Genomic DNA, 23238 nt, shown 5'->3' on the forward strand with positions numbered 1-23238 from the left:
TTCTTGCAGTCTTCTTTTCGTTTGGTTTTGGCAGCATTAGAACTCTCCTGGAAGACCCAGAACCTGGGACCTCCTGGGCCGTTTCTAATTCTGAACTGTTCTCTTATCAAAGAAGTTACTTCTCCATCAGCTTGGGGCTTTATTCTCTCCCTATTTTCACTCTCCCTCCCCATACACACAATGACTTTATAGGACTTCTTTTGAATTCCGTTCTCATTTATGTATTTGTTAAACATTGTTGGATAACTGTCTCAAGTACTGTGCTAAACTCAAGGCCTAGAACTTTGAAAGGAGCAGAGTTGGGTGGGGAGGGTGGGATGGTCTGCCCTTAGTGAACTCACATCTGTGGAGTACAAGACAGTTTATCAATATCAAATGCTGATTAAAGTGAAGAGAGTTACTGAAATAAGCTAACTCTAATTGATTTCAATCTGGGTGCACTTGGCAATGGGAAAATCAGCCCATAAAATCTTTTGGGGGAATAACCACGATATGTGGTAATCAGCTAATTGGCCAGTAAAATACATAAATACAGAAATGTCAAACATTCAAGATACAATATTTTCCACATTTTACATCTTCACACTTTTTGCATTTTACTTTTTGCCCATTTTTTTTTTTTTAATTTTCCTAAGGTCAAAGCTGTAAATTAAATAGCAATTCAGTAGTTCGTATTTTTTATGATTGAATGATGGTTTCAAAAATAATGAAAAATATTTTAATTCAGAGATTTAAAATTTCTAAATTAAATAGCAATTCAGTAGTTCGTATTTTTTATGATTGAATGATGGTTTCAAAAATAATGAAAAATATTTTAATTCAGAGACTTAAAATTTCTTAAAATTTTTTATTCATTTAGTTCAATGTATGGTAAAATTATTTGGAAAATGTTAGTCTTACCTAACAGTTGTTGAAGCACTACCTGTGTCCAGATCAGTGGCTATAAAGTCTCCCACTTTATAATTCTGTCCCATGTTACTAGTTACCACATATGTCTTTGAACCTGGGCGGAACACCGAACCTTCAATTACGTTTGACACAGCCACAGTGACTGATGTTGCTGTGAGTTTATACTGAGACATAATTGAAGAGTGAAATTCAGCTTTATTTCTGACACCGAGACTTAGTTGCATCGTTTGCATAGCTTCGTAATCTAGGGGCTAGAAAATACAGAATGGGATGGTTTTACTCTTAAAATAAAAAAATTCTGGAAGAAAGACAAATCCTTTCATTATAGGCAAGGAAACTCCCACATTTCTTTCTTTAATTAAATATAAATACATACAAATACACACTCTGTCCTTTATCTTTAATGCAACAGAAATGCAGTAGGAAACAGAAATATAGTAGGAAAAAAGTTGGAAATATATGGCATGAGTTTTACTTATCCATCAAAGAAGTTTAAAAACATAATATAGATGGTCAAATCCATGCATTTTATAGTGCAAAGATAGTTTATTTTAACTTCTGTCACTTCATTTTTCTCACAAAGTAGCTCTATTTATTACAAAGTATGGGCCGACTATAAAGTACGGTCAATCATTTGACTGGTTTTATCTGTAAAGAACTATTTAGAAGAAATTTTACTTCTGTAAATATGACTTCCTTCAATAAGCCCAGTAATAGAACAAAGTATAAAAATAATAAAAATCCTTATTTTCTTCAACATATCCTGGAAAAAAATTATTTCCAGTAGCTATTTTTATTATGAAGTTGGTATCAATATCTACTACTAAACGAAATTCACAAACAACTATGCAGTATGCCCATAAGTTCCAAATATATTTTTCTAAATTTTCATGTGAGAGTAATTTAGATGACTCTTGATTCACACATCAAACTCTCCACTTAGTAAAATCTTCAATCTTGGCCCCAATGTTGGCTTTGTTATTCCAAAAACGGCTATAAAATCACGTATACATATACATCACACACGCATACGCATAACAGAGGAATTAAGATATGATGTCATGCTTGGGAGAAAAATCAACATTACTTCCATTTCACAAATAGAGATATTGAGGATAAATAGACTAATTTTTTAAAGTAATATAGTAGTTTGGGGTAAAATAGATTAGGACGGTTTCCCCAGCATGGAATCACAGCTAGAATAGTGATGACGGTATAAACTTAATAGATAGAGAATTTGAATGTCAGCTATACCACTTACTAGCTATCAGAATTTGAATGGGGTACAACTCTCTCTTGTATTTATCTGCAATGTGGGCATATAACCTAATTTTCTGGCATGCTGTGAGGGGTAAACTAAAGCATCTGTACCCTGTCTCAGGAAATGGACGCTATAGCCAGAGGGACACTTTATGAAGACATGAAAGAAATGATCCCAGAATTCCTCTGGGAACAGAATTCCTTAGAAGTCTATTTCCTGGGACTATTTTGAAGAAAGGAAATAACTAAAAAAGGACTGAATTCTACCATTGAATGTTTCACACACAATCCTTGCATAACTATTGCAGATAAAAGAAAAAAAAAAACCAAACAGACTCAAGTCTTACAGTACAGGCTGAAATCATCACCATAAGCTCCCTATGAGTTACATTTTTTTCCCTCAAATCTTAGAGGCAATTCTACCTCTGGTACATGAGGTGGATCACTAATGTAGGGGGAACATAGAAAGATTCTGTTGATGTAGACCAAATCTTTGTTTTGGACAAATCTCCAGGCTATTTATGTTCATAATAAGCCCTGGTCAGCAGCTGCAGGGAGATGGGAATGTGATAATCCTATAATTACAGTAATTTAATTTTAATTTTATAAAAACACATCAGAGAACTAAACAATTTTTAATTTACATGAGAAATATTCTCAGTGCATACTAATTAATGTATGATGTTGACAAAGACACATATTTTAAGGCCATGTGAAATCTGCTTAAAAAACATTCTTCAAACATCTAAAACAAAACTTTAAGCATAAAATAAGATTCATTTTTAGAAATGCTCTTAATTTATATGATCTGTGAAGGAGTAGTGTATTAATAGAAGAGAGTTTTGAGTTTAATGCCTGTTTTCATAAACTGATATAAGTGGAAAAATTGTTAAAAAGCTCTCTAATCTTATATCATTTTATTTTATTTTTTTTAAAAGATTTTATTTATTTATTTGACAGAGAGAGATCACAAGTAGGCAGAGAGACAGGCAGAGAGAGAGGAGGAAGCAGGCTCCCTGCTGAGCAGAGAGCCCGATGTGGGACTCGATCCCAGGACCCTGAGATCATGACCTGAGCCGAAGGCAGCGGCTTAACCCACTGAGCCACCCAGGCGCCCTCTTATATCATTTTAAAACATGGTAATTTTTATTCTTTCACCCCCTGAATTTTGTGAAATGTTAACATTTTATCTCAAGATTAACATTTTTGAAAAAGACCAAGAAAACAAAATATTTAGGATAATTATACCATACCTTAATAACCTTTAAAATTCCCACATTTGTCCTTTCATTCATTTCTATGTCAAACCAACCTCCCTCATTTCCGGAGATAAAGAAAATCACTGCCACCCAGTTAGCTGAGTACTCTTCATCCAAATCGATTACTCTAATCGGGAGCAAATTTGAGTGGAGGGCATTTTCTTCAATACTAGTGGAATACTGAAATGAGAAGCAAAAAAATCTTAACACCAACTGTGTGAGTGAAAGAACAACTACCCTGGACTTACAAAGGATGTTTAAAACCACTCATTATTTAGAAACGAGATCTGTGTTTATAAGCTCACATTTCATTGTCCAAATACATATATTTTTCCTACGTATTATTTGAACAAACACAAGGCAAAGTACGTGTCTACATTTGGGTTGTACATGACTAAAGATAACATGGACCTCTGTAAAAAGAATTGTATGAACAAATTTTAGAATGTAATGAATTGACGTTCATTTCAAGGACAAGTACTTACGGAGGGCTGTTCCATGTATGGGATGTTATCATTAACATCGAGGATTCTAATGTTGCATTCACACTCTGCTGACATGCCGTCTGCCCCACCATCTCGGTCAGAGCCTCTCACAGCAAGGGAATACTGGCTGTATTGCTAAAAGCACATATTACCAAAAAAATCACAGTTGATCTAGACAATCCTTATTCTGTCTCATGAAAAGTTCTTTTAAAATGTTGGCTCAACATTTACTTAAATCTATGATCAAGATACGAGTAACAGACTAATGAAAATCCACAGATCTCACATGAATCAGTATGACTGTTGCCACTTCTATTTCCAGCAGTGCTTACCTAGCATCATTTAAAAGAAAGAACACGTTTGAAGGCCTCATGTATGTCCAGGGGTTGAAAAAGTTTATAAAGGATAAAGTGGACCAAAATGCTTAGGAGGAGAGAGATGAAGGTTTACCAAGAATTTATGGCATGAAAATTCCATACTGTCAATAATCATCCCTAAAATGTGCAAGTAAAACAAAGAATGTAACAAATGGTTTACAGTTCTGGGAGGCAGTGGGTGGTGGGCTGGAGCAGTGGAGTTATTGATAATCAACCTTCTTGATTCTACTCAATGATGCTTAAATTTGTAGAACTGGCAAAAGCAATGAAGCCTTTCCCAGACACATGCATGCACTCATCATTCAAAAATGTGGATATAAGTTTAGAGGATTCATAGTAAGAGACATCTTGAGGTCTCTCCATGAACTCCAGGTTGAAAATATCTGCTTTGGTGGCTTGCTAGTAACTTTATTCCTTTAATTTTTAAAGTTCTTCACCACAAAAACTCTTTTGACATTAAAGGACTCCCATTGGGCTCTTGAAGGAAGTTTGAGCAAGAAAAAGTTAATAGTCAATTTCTTCTGATGGTTATTTTCACACAAGTGAAAAAGGAGATATAAATAATTTAGGAACTGATAGAATTTGGATCATTAAAGAATGAAAATCATCTGATTTGTTCTAAGCCTAGGAGTCATTAACAGGAGGATTGTCATTTCAAAATAACTATAATAATTAAAATAAATTTTAATTAAGTACAAATTCAAAAGTAACACTTCTTCATTTATATCCCTAAAATACTTACAGATCAGGTAAATCCTATCAATACTCTAAAAATGATGAAAAAGTTGACACTTTTATATTGAATAATGGGACCATATGTTATTAATAGAAACCATGCTGATTCTAACTTGCTAACAATCTCTAATTATTTTCTTGTTTATAAATGAAAAGATTGGTTTAGATGTTACTCAGTTGCTATCCATCATTCTGATTCTGTGTTACATTTCCCAAAGTAATCAGGGGACTATCAGTAGGTAAGAGAGAGGAAGGAAAAAGAAGAGTCCTGTTGTCAAATCAGTGTAGGATATTATGGGTTAAAGAAAGAGAAACAAATTTCTTAGTCTGTAAGAATTCTTGGAGCGTTTACCATGTTCATGCATTGTGACTTGCCAAGATGGCTGACAATAACGATCGTTTCTTAAATCTATTTCAATGTACATCACACATTTTTTTTAATAGAGCTTCTACCTTTGCCTTATGTATATTCTTGTGTATTCTCAGAATATAGTTTTCTTAAATTGAGGCAGATATTAAGTTTGAATTGATTGAATGAAAAATGACAGTTTAAAATGTATTTGAGGAATCCCCTTTTTTTCATTTTGAAGATATTTCTTATGTCATTACCATGATGTGAAAAGGTTATATAATCATAACATATTGTTTTCTTTTTCTTTCTTTCTTAGGTACTCTTGCTTTTAGCATAACTTCCTTTGAAACTAACAAACCATTCAAAGAAAAAAAAATTACCTCTCTGTCTAGAAAATTATTCATTGTTCGAATTTCTCCAGTGTTTCTGTTAATAATAAACATTGGTGAATCAGAAGGTTCCTGTCTTATGATCTTGAAGGCTATTTTTGAGTTCAAATTATTAGGTTCATCTGCATCAGTAGCATTGAGTATCATCACCAGCGTATCTAGAAATCAAGGAAAATGGTTGCAAGAGGATAGTTTGCATTTTCGTTATAGTATAGTTTATTGCTTTTCTAACAAGGTGTTAGGGTTGGTTGGTCTATATAGTGTATGTGCTACCATTTTTCCTTTCCTCTTCTTCAACATATCATTAGCTTAGCTCCTTTCTATACTTTGCTTTGACAAAAACATTACATTTTTTCAGGAACTTACACATTACTGGTAGTTAGCAAACAAAGAAATGTTTTAATTCTGCCTTTTCTTTCCTTATTCTATTATAATCCTTTTTTTTTAAGACTGCTGTGGTGAAATAAAATGATATTAAAGCTAGACCAACTCTTTGCCAACTATAGAACTTTCTAGCTCTATGATTTTGGCTTCAGTTTCCACATCTGCATACAGGAATGGTAATAACATTGTCCTCACTGAGTTCATGAGAGAGTTGAACAGTTTAATGAGAGAAACTCATATCAATAAATGTACATTATTATTCTGTTTTGCATGGTCCCAAGTGAAGTGCTAGGTAAACTATTAGGTTGAAAGAGATGCTTGTTTAACTACATATTTTGTCTTATCCCTTATCTTTTCTGGGAATTTTATAAGCCATTTTGATGAAGGACACTGGAGAAGGAAAAGCTGCCAGTGTTCATAAACTGGAAATCTCTACACTGAAAGTCTGTTTCAAGCACAATTGTCCTGTCTGTAAACACAAATGCAACGGAGTATCTCCCTTCTGCCTTTTATTTTCTCTCTCAATCTTTGTGTGTGTTTGTGTAATTCACTTCAGCATTCTTTTAAAAATATTTTCAGTAGGCAATTAATTATGGCACATTCATACAGTAAAATCTAATGCAGCTATTTAAAAAGAATGAAGACATTTCATTTCCTAATATGGAAAAATGTTAAAAATATATTTAAATAAAGATTTACATTATGATTTGTATGTAAAATATCTTCCTATTTGTTTCCAAAAGTATGTTTATATAATCATAAAACATACGTAAGTAACTAAGTATGTATGTACTTACATACGTAAGCAACGTAAGTAAGTTCTCGCCTCTTAAGAATTATACTAGGGAAAACAAAGAATGGATTTCTATTCCATTTTTACTTTCCATATTGTGTAAATTTTTACAACAAACATTTTTAAAATGATATTTTAGATTGGATACTTATCCCAAGTATAGTATAGTGTTTTAATGAATAAAAGTGAGATGTAAGGATTTTTGGAATGTATGAGAAATTTTACCACTCAAAGGTTAAGAGTAACTATGGTAAGTTGAAGCTTTAAATTCAAATGAGAAATTGTCTTTGCTATTTTTAATATATTTAGGACAATCTTCACTAGTGTGTTAGGCAGTTAATTTTCTCAAGTGACTGAGAACTGAAGACTTCTCATGCCATTTTGCTCTGGATGCTTTTCTATATTTAATCTCTTACATTCATGATGAAGTGGTACCTTCTTAGTTTGTCCTCCCTTTGCTTGGCTAAGAGTGATCTGGAAGTCAGTATACTTAATAAGATGGATTACTTACTTGCATTAGAATTTTCTTCTATTTGTCCTACAAAAGTAGACATAGAAAATACTGGAGGGTTGTCATTTATATCCAAAACTCTGACTCTGAGCTCAAGAGGCCTCTCTAAATCTTGACCCAGTGAATTCAGAGCCCGGCAATATATCTAAGACAGAAGACAAGAATAATTATTTGGTGCAACAGATATTTAAGTTCTTACTTTGTTTGGACACTATGCTAGTCACTGTGGGTAACCAAAAAAAGTAAGACATATTATTTTCTACTACAACGTAGATATAAGCAGCACTTAAAATCAATAAGGGGAGGCAAACACAAATTCAAGATACTATTTGAGAAAAAGCAACATGATAAGTTATTTAAAAGAAGAATAGAAATACTATGACATCATAGGATATTGGATGATTGAGAAAGATCCTGAAAGAGAATTTCAGTAAGTGGAACTGGTATTTGGAAAGATATTCCAAGTAAAGGGATTTATGTGAGGAAAGAAGCAGAGTAGTGAAAATACATTTTTTGAAATTGGGAGTAAGGACTATTGACTTTGAGGATAGGGTAAAGGAGAGTCACACGGGGGCTTCAAAGAAAGGTAGTTTTCACAAGCTACATAGGAGACTATGCGGGTGTTCTTATTGTTGTTATTATTATTTATATGTGAGGTGTACATAAGTACAATGTATGCTACTTTACCTGTGTGCTATATTCATATAAAAATTCAAGAAAAGCTAATAGGTTGGCATGCTGACCTCGAAAGTTAGTGGGTAAACATTGTGAGAGATAAGGCAGGAATATAGATTTGGAATAGAAGACTAAGGAATTAAAGTAGCTTAGGCAGTATAACTGAAAACACAAGCACCCATTACTATTTGAACATCTTTGGGGCTATGGATGGATGGGGTTTTAATTGAAGAACATACAAGATCAAGGAAGGTTTTCTGTATGTCCTTTTTATTCTAAGTATTAACAAGTGTCGACTATGATGATAAACAGAAATGGAAGCAGGCAAGGAGCAAGCAGAGAAGAGATGATACAATTGATCAAATAAGGTTCTTGAAGAAACAGGTAATTATAGAATAATGGATCCTCTTGGGGGTAAGCTGTGGAAAAAAGCAGAAAGTTAATCCTGTTTTTGGATTTAAGGCAGAACATTTCTGAAGGAGGGGAGAGAAAATTGTGGGAGTGTGTGATGAAGTCCTCAGAATTTCTAACGAAGCTGGTCATCATGTCAGCGGCTTAAAGTGGAAAGGAGGTTGAGTGTTTGGAGTTTTCTTACAGCTACTGTCAAGAACAGAAGTATGATTCAGCTAAGAATGGTTTAGAGTATTCCCAAAGCATCTTCTGAGCTCAGGTGAGCTGCAGCAATGTGGATTTATAATAAAGTATGTTTACTTGAAGAGGGTCCCTTGGTAGCTCAAAAATCATCACTTGACATGAGAACCAATATTCTCCGCCGAATTAAAGAAAAAGAATGAAGAGTTAGGTCCTTGCCCTTCCAAACAGATATTCTAGCTTGCCACTAGGGACAGACCAGAGTCTCACATTTTTGCTGAGACATTCAGCAGGGCATTTCTCCTAATTTCTTTGTGTTGGTTCATGAGATGCTCGTGAATTGAGACAACCAAAAATAATATTGGGATTTCTGAAGTCAAATCAAATATGATCTGAGTTTAAGATACTCCAAAAATAATGGAAGCCTGAACACATATAAAGATGTGGAGCCCACTTACAATGAAAAACGGGGTGACCTCTCGATCAACTATGGATGTAATATTAATTTCACCAGTTTTTTGATTAATGACGAAGATTCCATAAGGTGGCTGATCAATTCCTACTCCGGAGATGCGGTATGTAACTTGCTGGTTTGCAGCACAATCTGAGTGAATCTGCAGAGAGGGCGCAGATAAAAGTATTACAGAGAGCAAATAAAAAGTGCTAGGTTTGATTAACAACAACTGCCTTTCTCAAGAACTGTCGAATGTGAGTACCCGTTATCTTTTGGGAAATGCTGGAAATAGTTATTTCTCTAGTTACAACTCTAGCATATTCCATAACTAGCAAGTTAACAAAAGAAATTCAATTTCTATTTCTACCGAATAAGAAAAAAAATCACTTTAATAAATCCAAGACAATGCAGTCATCATTCATTCATTCAACATTTACAATTGATTGTATTATTTTCCTGCTCTAGTGCTAGCACTGGTGTTAGAGTAGGGAACTCTTCACCTAAACTCTTAAGGAGTTTACCAGTGTTGTCATTATGTAGTTTTGATCCCTGACCCAAATATTTTTTTAAAAATGTAAAGTTTTAGAAGAAAATTTTAAGTAGATTTATGTAGGTAACTGACTACAGAGTCCTCTGACTCTGTGTTGAAGCCCTTAATTCTGAAAATAGGGAGGATGTATTATCAGAAAAGTAAGGAAATTGCCCCAAATAAGTGATTTATAGAAGCTGGGATTCTTCCTTCAAAATGAAATATACAGGGACTCGAAGCAAATCTAACTCAGTTGTCTCTGTGTATCTGTCTGAATGTGTGTATATATTTGTATACGTAATCTGTGTGTGGGGATGTATTTGTGTGTGTGTGTTTGTACAAAGAAAGAGAAAGGGAAATGGATGGAAAAGAGAGTAGGAAACAGGGTACATTGTGAGTTCTTGTTTTAAAAAAAATTAATCTTGGATCACTGAAAAAAATTAAATTAGAAAAAATTAAATTTAAAATTAAATTTAAAAAAATTAAATAAAAAATAAAAGCCAAAAGTAGGAATTCAATTCTAATGGATCAAGGCATAAAGAATACAGATTAAAATAGTCTCTCTGAGAGAGCTGGCTGTTAAATTCATTATTTAAATCACTATATTTTTCTACCTAGAATTTGGGTTAATTATGATCATGTGTAGTTATTTTACCAATGAGTTGCATCAGTGTTTAACACCAGTGCCCAAGTTTCTTAATCTATCCTTTCAATAGCTTCAGTTTTCATAATATGAGTGACTATACTTCTGTTTTGTGTCAGAACTTCCCAGTGAGTTGTATTCATAAAATATTTAAGAGACGGTTTCTTTCGATCTTTAATGCCATCCATTCTTATTTTTGATTTTATGCTTTGGTGTTGATACTTACTTTGGCAATTGGGTTCCTCTTTGAATTGTCTTCACCTTCACGACAGGCTGCAGCAAACTTGATCCATTCACGTTTTTGCCTCCTGATTGAATGCCACTTGACGGTGCCATTTTTGGTGTTGTAATCTCTTACCTTAAATGGGCATGATAAAGTAGTGGTATCTATTAACTTTTATTCATAATGCACATGTCACTGAAGGGTTTGGAGGAGAGGATAATTGTAATATCGGAAAGAGAAGATGTTTAATTGGGAAAATTGGTGATTTGATAATCTATTAATTTTAGCATAACATTATTTTTTTTACTTATAAGGCTAAATTTTCTTTGGAAAATGTGTTGTTACCCCCAAACCATTTTTCCTCATTTTTAATTTGGAAAAGATAGATTTGCTGTGTATTACCTGGATTCGAAATTCACTGTTAACTTCCACCACCACCTATAAAAAACAAAATGATCACAACAGTTAATTTTATTAAGTGCTTTATAATTCATGTTATCCAATCATTTAAAAAAATCAAATAAATCTTGTGAGTCATTAGAATTATTTTATCAGTCCAGATAGCAGATGGACGTGGCTTCTCTCTTAAGTCTAATGATGATGCTGTGGATTCCTTTCCTTTTGTCTTTACTTTTCAGTTATGCCCTTCTTTTTAATTACTTTTATTTTTTAACCTCTTTTTCATTTTTCACCTATGAAGATACTTGTTACGATATGAACTAGGACACTTAACCTAGGGGGAGTGAGGAGGGAAAATTTAGGCTTTCTTAGTAAATCTTATGCCTATGGAGCTAGAGATAATTTGCTACTATTCAGTGATATTCAACAGTAAGTTATGATACTTAAACTTTTGACTCTAGTTTCAGGATCTGACTAGCCATAGATGGAAATAGGAAAAAACGTGTATCTGAAAAGTTTCAGAATATCTGCTCCTTCATATTCTAATTTTAAATGGAAGATTTTCTAGTACTTTTGAAAATCTCAAGATGATAGATTTACTTTGAAATATGAGAATAGGGGCACTTGGGTGGCTCCATCATTAAACATCTGCCTTTGGCTCAGGTAACAATCCCACAGTCCTGGGATCAAGCCCCACGTGGGGCTTCCTCTCTGTGGGGGAGCCTGCTTCTCCCTCTCCCACTCCCCCTGCTTGTGTCCTCCCCCGTCAAATAAATAAAATGTTAAAAAAAAAAGAAATATGAGAATGAAAGTTCTAAAATAAAAGCAAGTAATTTCCTCTGTAAAAATGAGTTCTTGCTTCATGTTTCATGCCATATATATATATATGCATTCTTCTATAGTTCCATAGCAAGGAGAAGATATTGTAGGCATGTAGGGACAAATTAGTGGGTAAGCAACTTCTATTAGTCTCTTCTAACAATTTCTCTGCTCAACAAATGAGCTACTCAAGCAAAGCTTTGCCTTGTTTCAACTTGGCCTCAATCTTTACATATGATTTGTAGTGGAAGATCAGGATAATTTAAATAACTTTTCTCTATTTCTAAAAAGACAGACTTCTGTATATTAAGGTTAATATGTCAGTATACTTAAGACAGAGTAAAAGACTGATCTAAAAAATTAGGTCTAGATGTGAAGGTTAATTTGCACTTATTAAGTTTTAACTTGCACTTAGAGTCATTAAAGATGGTGTAAATCCTTAGTTTTTATTTCTCCCTAAATTTTCAATTTCTTTTTGAATTTTTTTCAGAATTCCCCTTATGAAAATTATCACAATTAGACTGCATCTGTATCACTGATAAAAGAAATTATATCTTGTATTTTAAGAATACTAGTAACAGTAATTTCAAAATATAGTGAGTTACTTTTTGTAGTTTCAATCTCACCATTAGATTAAAAATAAAATTTTGGTTTTCAAGTACATATTTTTCAAAAATTGTTATAATTGATAATTCAGGAAAATATGAATTTTTTGATTAATAAGAGTAGCATAAAGATATTTTTATAGGGATTATATACTCATGATATCCACTTAATGTTGATTATTATTATCACTGTTAATATTCACTGAATAATGACTAATACTAGACAATGTGTTTAGAGAAATCCATGCATTCAGTCTTCACAAATACATGTGGTCAATACTATAATTTCATTATTTCCATTTTACAAATGAGGATATTGAGTTTGGAATACTAATTTATGGCTAAATATTACCCAATACAATTTAGCCTAAATTTGGGTTTGTGGTATGGGTTTTACAATAAAATGAAAGATAGCCTATTCCAACTAAATTACTAAATAAAATATACTACAGAGAATTGACATTACATCTTTGGGAATTCAAAACATTCTGATTTTAATCTCATCTCATATTAGCCTTACAATTAAGAATGTTCATGTATAACAACAACAACAATATTAGTGATTTCAGGGGGAAAAGAAGTAGATGGTGCAAATGGTTTGGTCAAATGGTCACTGAAAATGTTGTTGAGTCCCTCTTGGGTGCAGAATGAAGATGATGTTTCTTCGTGCTGCCTGTGAACTCATGAGCAGTTTATCCTCTCTCTCATTTGTGGGCGTGGAATGGGAATCTGGGGATACCTTCTTTGTCTATTTGGAAGCCATTTCTTCATAGCTACAGAGTTGTGTAGGCATCTCTTATCTGTCTTGCACTTCCTTTCCACACTGAAGTGTCAGAGCGTACTGTTTGTTTTGGAGAACTATGCCAGATGACTAATAAACCTTCCAACTTTATGAAGCTGGGTCATTCTTTTTCCCATGAGAGGCCATTTAGGCAGAAGACCAAGTCAGTTTCACCATAGTGTCAGGCTCCCGATTGAATTAGTAATTTAAAAACTGCCAAGTCTGCTTAAAATTATGTTGTGTTGGCATAGCCTTATTGTCGTTTGTTCAGAGTCTAGAATAAACAAAGTCACTCTCGGACTTTCAAAGGCAAAATAATGAGATAGAATGGGTATTTGATAGAGTCAGAAAGCTTTCAATGTACTTCCTAAGTTCTCAAGTCTTAGTTTTCTCATTTGTAAAATGATAGGGGTAAACCAAATTATATACAGTTACCTTTCCAATTCTAATACCAAATTCCTGTGTGCAGCAGGAAAGTATCAAAGTTACTTGATCATGAAAAAGGCATGATAAAATTGTGGGTCTAAAAGATCACTCTCACCACAGGTGGTGGAAAGAGGCAGGATCATAGGCCAGGAGTAGTGGAGTGTTCCACATCAAAACAGACCAGAGAAGAACAGAAGCAGTGGCAGGGGTAACAGACCGGGAAGATCAAGGGAGAGATTGTACACAATTGAAACGGATGAGACTTGCAAACATGTAGGACATGGGAGTCAGGAGAAGGAAGGATCTTAAGTGATGGCAGTTTCAAACTAGCAAATGAGGAGCAAGGCAGAAGCAGAATTTAGCAGGTTAGAAAACAATGACTTTGAGATGCTACAGAAATGGTGAGGTGAAGGTGCTTAGCAATTTGAAATATGTCTCAACACGATGAACAATAGGTCAGTCCTCATACACATATTTGAGGGACACCTCAGGTAAAACAGTTTAAATCATGGGAGAATTTGAAGACCCTAAAGTAGGGACTACAACAAAGAAACAGCCATGTGGCTGAGCATGAAACTAGGGCAATAGCTACATGGATAGACTAGGGAACAATGACAGAAACAAGCAATAAAGAAAAAGAGAAAAGAAGTGGCCAAAGAAATGGGAAGACAAGATAATGCAATGTCACAGATGTCAAAGGAAGGGAGAACTGAAAGAGACATGAAATGTGAACAAGTGTCAGATGACATGAAATACTTGAGTAGAGTGAATCTCAAGGTTTCCTGTGACCTTCAGAATTCTTTCAGTTCCATGGAACAAGTCCTTCCTGACCAAAAGGGATTGGGGAAAAAAATGGAGGGGAAAAGACATAAAGATGACCACCTTTCCAAGAAAATCGATTATAAAAGGAAACAAAGATGGAATGATAGAATGAGATCTGGCATCCAGGAAATATTCTGGGAGAGGGAGACATGGATTTTTGAAGTGAAGAAAGAAGGAAGTAGGAGATTTTGTTTGGAAAAAGAGGTTCAAAAAGAAAGTACTTGGTGGAAGTGTAATAGAGAGAGCAGGAGGGGATAGGTAGAAAGAAAAGACCCTGAAGACAGAGGGTAAGGAAGAGAGAAAGGATGGAGATTTAAATCAATAGACTATGAGAGGTAGTTGAAGGACATCATCCAATTGATCTAGACCCTGTCTGTAGAGTAAGGATAAGGTTATTTTCTATCAATCAGGGAAGCAGTTTGGATTCCTAGATGAGTTGGAAATATGTACTATGGAGGCTTGTGATGGAGATTCACTTACAAATGAATACAGGCATTATTAGGCTGAGTATCTCATCTCTCTTGCCTACTGGGTGTGTCTTTCTGTGCCTCTGTTTCCTCAGCAGTTTATAAGATGAAAGCTCTTTCTAATTCAAAAATTCTTAAAAAGTAGTGGATATAATCCTTGAAGTGCATCCTCAGTGAGTCTTTTCTTCATTTCTATTTGAAGAGTCAATCCACATAAAGACTTAAAAAGCCACAGGACAAATTTGTATGCTATTTTCAATGATTCTCTAATTCTACTAATTTTTAGGCTTTTTTTCCCTTTGATACTGAGGTTTACATCTCTTTGCAAATAATAAAATGGTCTTGAAAGTAATAAATAATTTCAACAAGAGGTTTTTCCTCTTGTATATAGAATTGGGAAGTAGTTTTCCATAGCCACTTTCTGGTTGTTAAGCATCAAATGCTGATGTATTTGAATAATGTATTTTACATCACAAGAAAGAACTTGAGACAGAGTCAAAATATAACAATTTGCTTCTTTTCAAAAACCTTCTCTTTTGTCTTTGTATTATGATAAAATTGGAGTTGACAATACTTCGTTAGGTTAATTTTTCTTTCTTGCTCATTGGCTTATTTATTTATTTGACAAAAATATGTACTGAATGTATATTATGTGGAATCAAGGCTGGATTAAAAGGCTTAACCCCTAAAAAATACTGTGGTAAACCTTAGATGGAATGTAAAGTAAATGTAATAAAACACCATAAAAATAAGTGTTAAGGAAATTCAACCTGATTATTTCTATGTTAAATACCTTGATGGTTTTTTTGGAACGTGTAGGGGAAGAGAAATATAAACTATCTCCAAGTTGCCTTCTGATGCCCCTACTTTGTGTTATTAAACATCTATTGAGCAATCTTGCCCTGGTGCAAGGCACTACGAAGAATACAAAAGTGGATCAGATACAGAATCTACCCTCAAATAACTTACAGTTCAAGTAGTTTTATGAGCAACCGGCAGCCATTAATTTGTGGAGATGTGGTTTTTCATTAGACAAGTGTAAAAGGCTGCACCCTATTCTCCTAGACCAATAGAGAATATAGATCATCAGCCAATGGCATTTAAACTACTTCGACCTGCCTAAGTCTTTAAAGGAATTTGCGTGGCAAGCATAACCAGCAAGAGTGGCGTGTCCCAGCACTCTGTAGGGCGTTCCCTCGTTGACAGAAGCATAATAAGTAACTGCAATGCCGAGCATGCTTTCTGCTTATTTGTTAGGCAATACCTGTTAGGACATGGGGATACTCAGCACCAATGTCCTTGAAGAAGGTATAGTGGAGAGTTACCTGAAATTAAGTGCTCTGGGTATAGACAGGAGTGTTTTCTTTTCTACATCCATAATCCTTGTCAAATAGGTGAATCTTGTTCCTTGGGGAACAGCATTTCTCAGTGGTTTAGGTTTTTCTATTACCTAAGTCAGGCATCACAAAATCTTTTCCTCTAATTCAAACCAGTAAAATGATGGTAAATTTCTAGTCCCTGTTTTCACAAAGGTGCAAGAAGATGCTGATCTTAAATCTTCAGTGAAATAATAAAGCTTTTAAGAACACATGGAAATGGAAATGATTTTCCTTAAATACAAATTGTTAATTTTGCTGGAACAGGTGAACAGAAATATTTCCATTTTCTATGAAATAGTTTAGTGATGTACTATTACCTATAATATATATCCCTATAATATATGTACAAGAAAGCGTAGAGAATCCTCTCCTTTGCTTGTCTTCTGTTTGGTCTGTACTAGTTTTTAGTCCTTCTCTTGCTTTAAGCATCAATGAACACAGTTATGGGAATTTAAGAAGTCTGGTTCAAGTAAGTTGATGAACTATGTAATGAAGTATATATATTTTTTTCCTGTGTATTTTAGCCTGAATCCTGAGAAATACTTTGAAAACTCCTGCTTCTATCCTAAATTATTTCAGCTAAGTCAGATTGTGGAGCTAGTTTATCAGGTGGCTAGAGGTTTTCTTTTGAAAGGAAATATTAACCGTGAGAGGAGCAGAAGCTAAGCTGGTGTGATAAACTCTACAAACTGAATTATTCTTGGAAATCAGTAAAGACAGGTTTGCTTGTTCTCTGAGGATAAGCAGCAGAAGTCAGCCTTTATAGAAAAAGATACCTTGAGTCTGTATTGACTTGTATTGACTAATTGAATCTGACAAAGTTGCAAGTAATTTTCAGAAATCATTAGAACTATAACAATTCTACCACTTCTGTTTGCTTTCCTGCAGTGGCCTGGCCAGATATTATCTCATTGTCATAACCATTCACAGAGATTTCTTGTGTATGGTACCTGGGTGACATTGTTCTCTGGTCTAGAATACATTCCCAATCCCTCCTCCCCAATACACGAAACTTCATGGAGAGAAGAAGAAAGAAAAATAAATGAGGAGTCAGTAACATTTCTTTGGCTTACAGTGTTATAACGGGTATAAGCTCTTGTCTCTCTAGGAGGCTTATCTAAATCATGGAATAGTTTTGTGGCCATCTTGCTTGTTTTAAGAGTGGATTCTCCATCTTTATTCTCCCTGATCTAACTCACTGCTCTGAACATGACCTGAAACTCCCAGGTACATTAAGGAGACTCCACAACGTACATGTGAATAGTTGTCTGCTCAGCTCATAAATGGATTTGCATTAAAGATATTACCAGTTTAAATGTCTTAAAGGTCTTTTAATTGTCCAAGTATGCTCCCTAAGGTAGATTTTCACTTACTGTGGACTCTGAGCAGAGAAGAAGAAAGACTTTACATAGATTTTTTTTTCTTTTTTTTTTTTTTTTTTTTTTGGTCAAAGCAAACATTCCTAGTGAGGCTAGCAGAAAGCTAAGTGGAAGGAGCTTGCTATAGTGGTAGCTAATTTTCAGGGAAAAATATATTTTTTTAAGATTTTATTTATTTATTTGACAGCGATAGAGAGAGGATGACCATGAATGAGAGAGAAAGAGACTCCTCATTGACCAGGGAGCCCGTTGCAGGACTCAATCCTAGGACCCTGAGATGTACCCAAGCCAAGGGCAGATGCTTAACCAACTGAGCCACCCAGGCACTCCAGAAAAAAATATATTCTAAAACAAAAATAGATTGTATAACCCCAAAGGACATTTATCCAAATCATCTGGTAAAATCTGTACTAAAAATAAATGATGATTTTTCAGACCTTAGAAAGTAAAATGTTTTATAAAGAAAGTTACCATAATATGAAAAAGAAACATTTTAATTCACTACAGAGTCAGTTCTTTGAGAAATAATTTTCACCAGACAAGTGAAAAACTTGTAATTGATTCCAAAGTAAAATACGGCAACAAATAAAGGATCCACAAACAAAAAACCAAAACTATCCAAACTTAGACAATAAAGTACAAAAACCGAAACCTTTCTACAAAGAAGAAAGGTCATTGAGAATACATGATTTTGATAAAACAATATATTTTATGAAGAATGACTAGACAGTGATTATTTAAAGAAATTTCATCGTATGTAATTAATTATAAATAATAATAAAATAAAGAAATAAGTTATTTTATACTTTTAATTAAAGCACATAAGTACATCAATAAACTCTAATCAACCAAAGCTATAATAGGCTTTAATCAGATTTATATGAAATTAAAAATGAAAGTATTTGATTACCTTGCAATATACAGATGTTCCTATATTTAAATAACATAGTGTATAGTGCTTGTTAATCCCTGCCACATCCCAAATTATAATATTAACTGGTCCTAAAGATCCATTAAAAAGTCCATGATCTAGGGCTGGTCTTTGAAGGCAGCTTAGAACTAAAGCTACCAGCTTATTGATGTTTATTTGTAACAAATCCACTGGTATAACCTCTTTCAGTTAATAAACTGAATTCAAACTAACCAGCATACATTGACTCAAAGGTCTAACTTGTTAATTATAGAAACCCAACAATCCGGTTCAAAAATTAAGCAAGTAAAAACAAATACAAACCGCAGCACTAAATCCTGCCAAATTGGAGAGTGATTTACTCGGCATTTGCCTCTTGAGGTTACATTAACCTGACTGTAAGAAAGACTATGATTTTAAAATCTCCAACCTCTGTGAAATTTGAGGCAGCACCTTAGTGTTATCTTACTTATCTCTAAAAAGAGAAAATTAATAACGTGTAAGGGAGACAGTGATAAAGCATCGCATTACATTTGTCTAAACATCAAATATACAATTTTTCTATCACAGTCATTACTGACTTTCCAGTAGTAAGAACCTGTATCATAATAATTATACTTACTCCTTAATTATAGCTATTCCTTCACTTATTATATCATTTATAAATCTTCCATACTGCCATGTTTTTTGAGATTAAAAAAATGTTGTTTTAAATACAATCATAGTGTAGCTGTGTGGGCTTTTGATATTAGTGGTATGGATCCCAACCACATATGGAACCGATGAGATTGTTTGGCTCTTGGGGTCAGTTGCACGTTGCTGTGGTTTAAATGTATATGTATCCTATTTTTGTGTTTTAAAATTATAGTGAATCTGCCAGCAGAGATCCCCAAAGAATGGAAAAATGTTTAGGGTAAAGATCAGGACCACCCGTGATACTAGTTTAAGAGCCCATCTGCAAAAAAGAATTTGAACGACCAAACGCTAGTGAGTGATGATAAGACTTTCCCAAATTCGGTGTTTTCCCAGCATGACTTAGCACTGACTTCAATGTCAGAGATGTGATATGATGAGTTAACTCTGATGCATTAATATGCTCGAGTCTTCAATTAAAGAGAGAAACCCTATTTAAAAATCTAGTTCATAAAATCACCTTGTCATTAACATAAACTTTTAATGGGTTTAGGTTAGAAATAACACTAACACTTTCTAAAAAGTTCTCCCTTATTCACAATGAGCATGATTAGGAGGGTTTTGAACAGAATACACTTACCAGAAAAATGAACAGCACCGCGGCTCTGATAGAGTGCCAGTCCATTGCAGCTGGGTTCCTTACATCCAAGACCGAGGGAGTTTTGTTTGTTCTTCTCTGTTCTTTTTCTTTTCTTTCCCCCGCTCAGGTGGTGTCTGATTAAAATAATTTCTCAGTAGATGTTCCTACATGCAGGCTTTGAGGTGTTTCTGCCTTCTCTGGGAGAAGAACTGAAGCTACGTATAACCAGTCTAGATCCCCACCCTAAAAACTTGGGCTGGTCTCCCTGAAATGCTTGACAAGATCATCATTGCTCCCAGGTAAAAGCTCAGGGACACACCCTTCTTCCAGCTGAAAGGCAGCTCTCTGTGGGGTTGGAAGATTCAGTCCTTTAATGAAGGTGTTCAATGTCAGGCGTTTAAAATGATCCGACGTGTGGAGAGTCATACGGTTGAGAGGGGCTTTGCCACCTGTGCTCTATTTACAAGTTGTTACGCTTCTTCTCTCTTAAAAAAGCAAATATCGTCTGGACGCTGATAATATTCAAAGAGGATTATCTGGTTCATACTCATAGCCAGACACTCAGGTCAAAATCAAAAATCATAAACTTTGCACTTCAGTGGATGTTACAAAATATTCAGTCATTTTCTAAGCTGTCATCAAAGAAACAGAAAATCTTGCTCATGTGAAGAGTGAGGATTTTTTTTTTTTTAAGTATTCAGTCAAGCAAGCAAAACTATGCTACTTACAATGATAAGGTCCCCTGCATAAGTCACAGTTCCTTTAAGTGGACAGCTTGAGTCCAGGGAAGCCTCTGCTTTTTCTCTGAGTATCTTCTCTCCCCAGTTATTTTTCTCTCTTTAAGATTCTGCCCTTTTTAAATGTAGCAAAAAAAATTTAAAGTATCTCCAAGCCAGATTAAAAGTAAAAAATCAGAGCCACCAATTAAAATCTTGTTGATCATTGTACGAATGAAGATCAGCGTCTGAAATGCTAATGGGAACACAGAAAGCTGCTCTGCAGGTGAGGTGGGTGAAAAGTCAATGACGAGTCCCAAGCACAGAGCCAAGAATCTGGATAATCAGCCAATTAGAACATGGGCAATGCACTGGAGAAATGGCTGCCCACACACAAGCAAATGGGAGACTGAGCGCAGCCCTGAGATTTATGAAAAGAGTGACTCTCACAAGGCAGCATTGAAAGTGTTTGTGGGTAATCCTCTCTTCACCTGGCTACATCGAGTATAAATATTGTGAGTGGCGGGAAGTCTTGAAACGGAACAAGAGAGCCATCTGGTAAGATGTGGATTGTGGTCAGAAAGATGCTAATCACATCCCAGAAAGGGAAGATGTCTCGGAGAGTCAGAGGCTCTATAAAATGCTGTCATCTCACGACAGGTGTGTGGCAAAGAAGGTTACTCAACAGTAGTTGGAAATTTCATTCCCTTCCTCCTGGAGCTTAGAGAGAAGGAGCTATGATGCCCATATGTAGTTTCAGTGAATAACAATGCTTATGATAAGAATTGGTTGATATGAATTAATGGCCTAAAAGGAGGTGCTTAGGTCAAATTCCTCGTAGTGGAGTAAGATAGAATATGAATATCGACCTATGACATAGTCTGAGTAATTTATTAGTGTAGGATTGTATGACTGGGAATGACTGAGGCCTCACTGAGCACTGGAGAGGAAAGACTCTACTCCTGCAGCTTTCCAGTGGCAAGTGAATGTTTTATCCACCTTGAGTTCTCACCACGGTGCTAGCTTGCGCACCGGCCCTCTTCATCCATTGAATGGCCCTTCCCCAATCCCAACCCTGGATCCACCCCTAATTCAATGCCCTGCTCCAAAAGTCCCAACCACCTCAAGCATTAGTCAGGCAGCCACCTCTCCAGCAGATCTCTGGAGAGGAGGTGTGGCAGAACCTTAATATAGGAAAGCCGTGGCTCTCTTAACTGTCACATGAAGACTAGTGATTGTGAGCACAAGTGGGAAAGGGAGTGTACAAATCATCATTCCTTCTCCTTCCCTGCTTTCCCTGCCTTTTTTTCTTTCCTACTGTCTTAATCTCCTTAGAGCATTGTTGTCCAATAGAAGTTTTTGAAACGTGGAAATGTTCTCTGTGCTATCCAGTATGGTGGCCACTAACCACCTATGGCTATGGAGCATTTGACATGTGGCTTAATATGACTGAGGAGCAGAATTTTTAGTTTCATTTAATTTTAGTTTAATTTCAAACAACCAAGCGTGGCCAGTGGCTAGCATATCGCACAGTGCAAAGAAATGAGAGCAGGATTGCTCATTGTCTTCTATCTTGTTTTAAGCCTTCACTCCTTTTGTTCTTATACACTCGGCTCCCTTTAATTACACCTACTTGATTCCTTTTCTCAACTGTATTCCTCTGTCTTTCAGAGTTTCCCTTTTCTTTATGTGCTCTTGTTACATGAGTTGGCCATCTCCTTTTCCCTGACTCCTTCCTGATCCTATTTCCCAATACCGGTGAGTTAAGATACTTTAAAACACAGGCAATGCAAACCCCTCTCATTTGCCTATTGATGGAATATTTTCTCAATTATTTTCTCATTTTTCTCAGTTGTTTCTTCCAGCCATCTTACCTGTAATTTCGTATCACGTTGTCAGAGAACTGTGAGGCATGGTCGGCTTCTGGTCTCCCTAGACACTGTTTCTGTCTGAACATTGGTTGATGTTTGGATCTCCACATACATAGCAACAGTTCTCATTTCATAGACATTTTATGAAATTTGGCATGATTTTTCTACTTGGAATTTTCCTGATAAGCAAAAGATTTTCTCACGGGATCAAAAGTTTCCTGGGAAGGGATTTTCCTCGCTTATAAAGTGTTTGCAAACTCCAGAATTCCATTTCCAGTGCCTCCATTTCTGTAATTGTTCTCAGCGTGGGGTACTATAACACCTTACAAAACAAAATAATCAGCATCTTTCAGTAAAGGTGATGGATTCTAGTGATTGAAATTTTTAAAAAAGACTTTATTCATTTATTTGAGAGAGAGAGTGAGAGAGAGGGAGCGGGGTGGGGGGTGGCAGGCAGAGGGAGAAGCAGACTCCCCATGAGTAGGGAGTCCAAGTAGGGAGCTCCATCCCAGGACCCTGATATCATTACCTGAGCTGAAGACTGATGCTTAACCAACTGAGCCACCAAGGTACCCCCCGATTTAGAATTTCTTCAGCCCAATTAAAGTACCTGATCATTCTACCACTTCATATACATAGCATGAATTCATATATTTCAGAGAAACCCAGTGTAATAAGCTTTTATGTCACATGTGAAATTCTACTTTCATATCTATATCAAATTACCCTAATCAGCTCTACAAGTTATTTTTTTTAAAGATTTTATTTATTTATTTGACAGAGATCACAAGTTGGCAGAGAGGCAGGCAGAGAGAGAAGGGG

General features: G+C 35.2%; 1 protein-coding gene across 1 annotated transcript in view; it reads right to left on the bottom strand.

The window, feature by feature from the left end:
* Positions 1–20794, bottom strand: part of DSG1 (desmoglein 1) — a 35163-nt gene extending 14369 nt beyond the window's left edge. The window contains exons 1-9 of the mRNA XM_032309184.1: positions 19830–20794; positions 10972–11007; positions 10573–10704; positions 9179–9334; positions 7455–7599; positions 5758–5924; positions 3914–4048; positions 3423–3608; positions 901–1160 (exon numbers count right to left, since the gene is read on the bottom strand). Of these exons, the coding sequence (XP_032165075.1) occupies positions 901–1160; positions 3423–3608; positions 3914–4048; positions 5758–5924; positions 7455–7599; positions 9179–9334; positions 10573–10704; positions 10972–11007; positions 19830–19874 (1262 nt within the window). The 5' untranslated portion in view covers positions 19875–20794. The remainder of the gene's footprint in view (positions 1–900; positions 1161–3422; positions 3609–3913; positions 4049–5757; positions 5925–7454; positions 7600–9178; positions 9335–10572; positions 10705–10971; positions 11008–19829) is intronic.
* Positions 20795–23238: the final 2444 nt, after the last annotated feature.

This window comes from Mustela erminea, chromosome 13, assembly GCF_009829155.1.
Source record: "Mustela erminea isolate mMusErm1 chromosome 13, mMusErm1.Pri, whole genome shotgun sequence".
In the NCBI taxonomy this organism is placed as follows: Eukaryota; Metazoa; Chordata; class Mammalia; order Carnivora; family Mustelidae; genus Mustela; species Mustela erminea.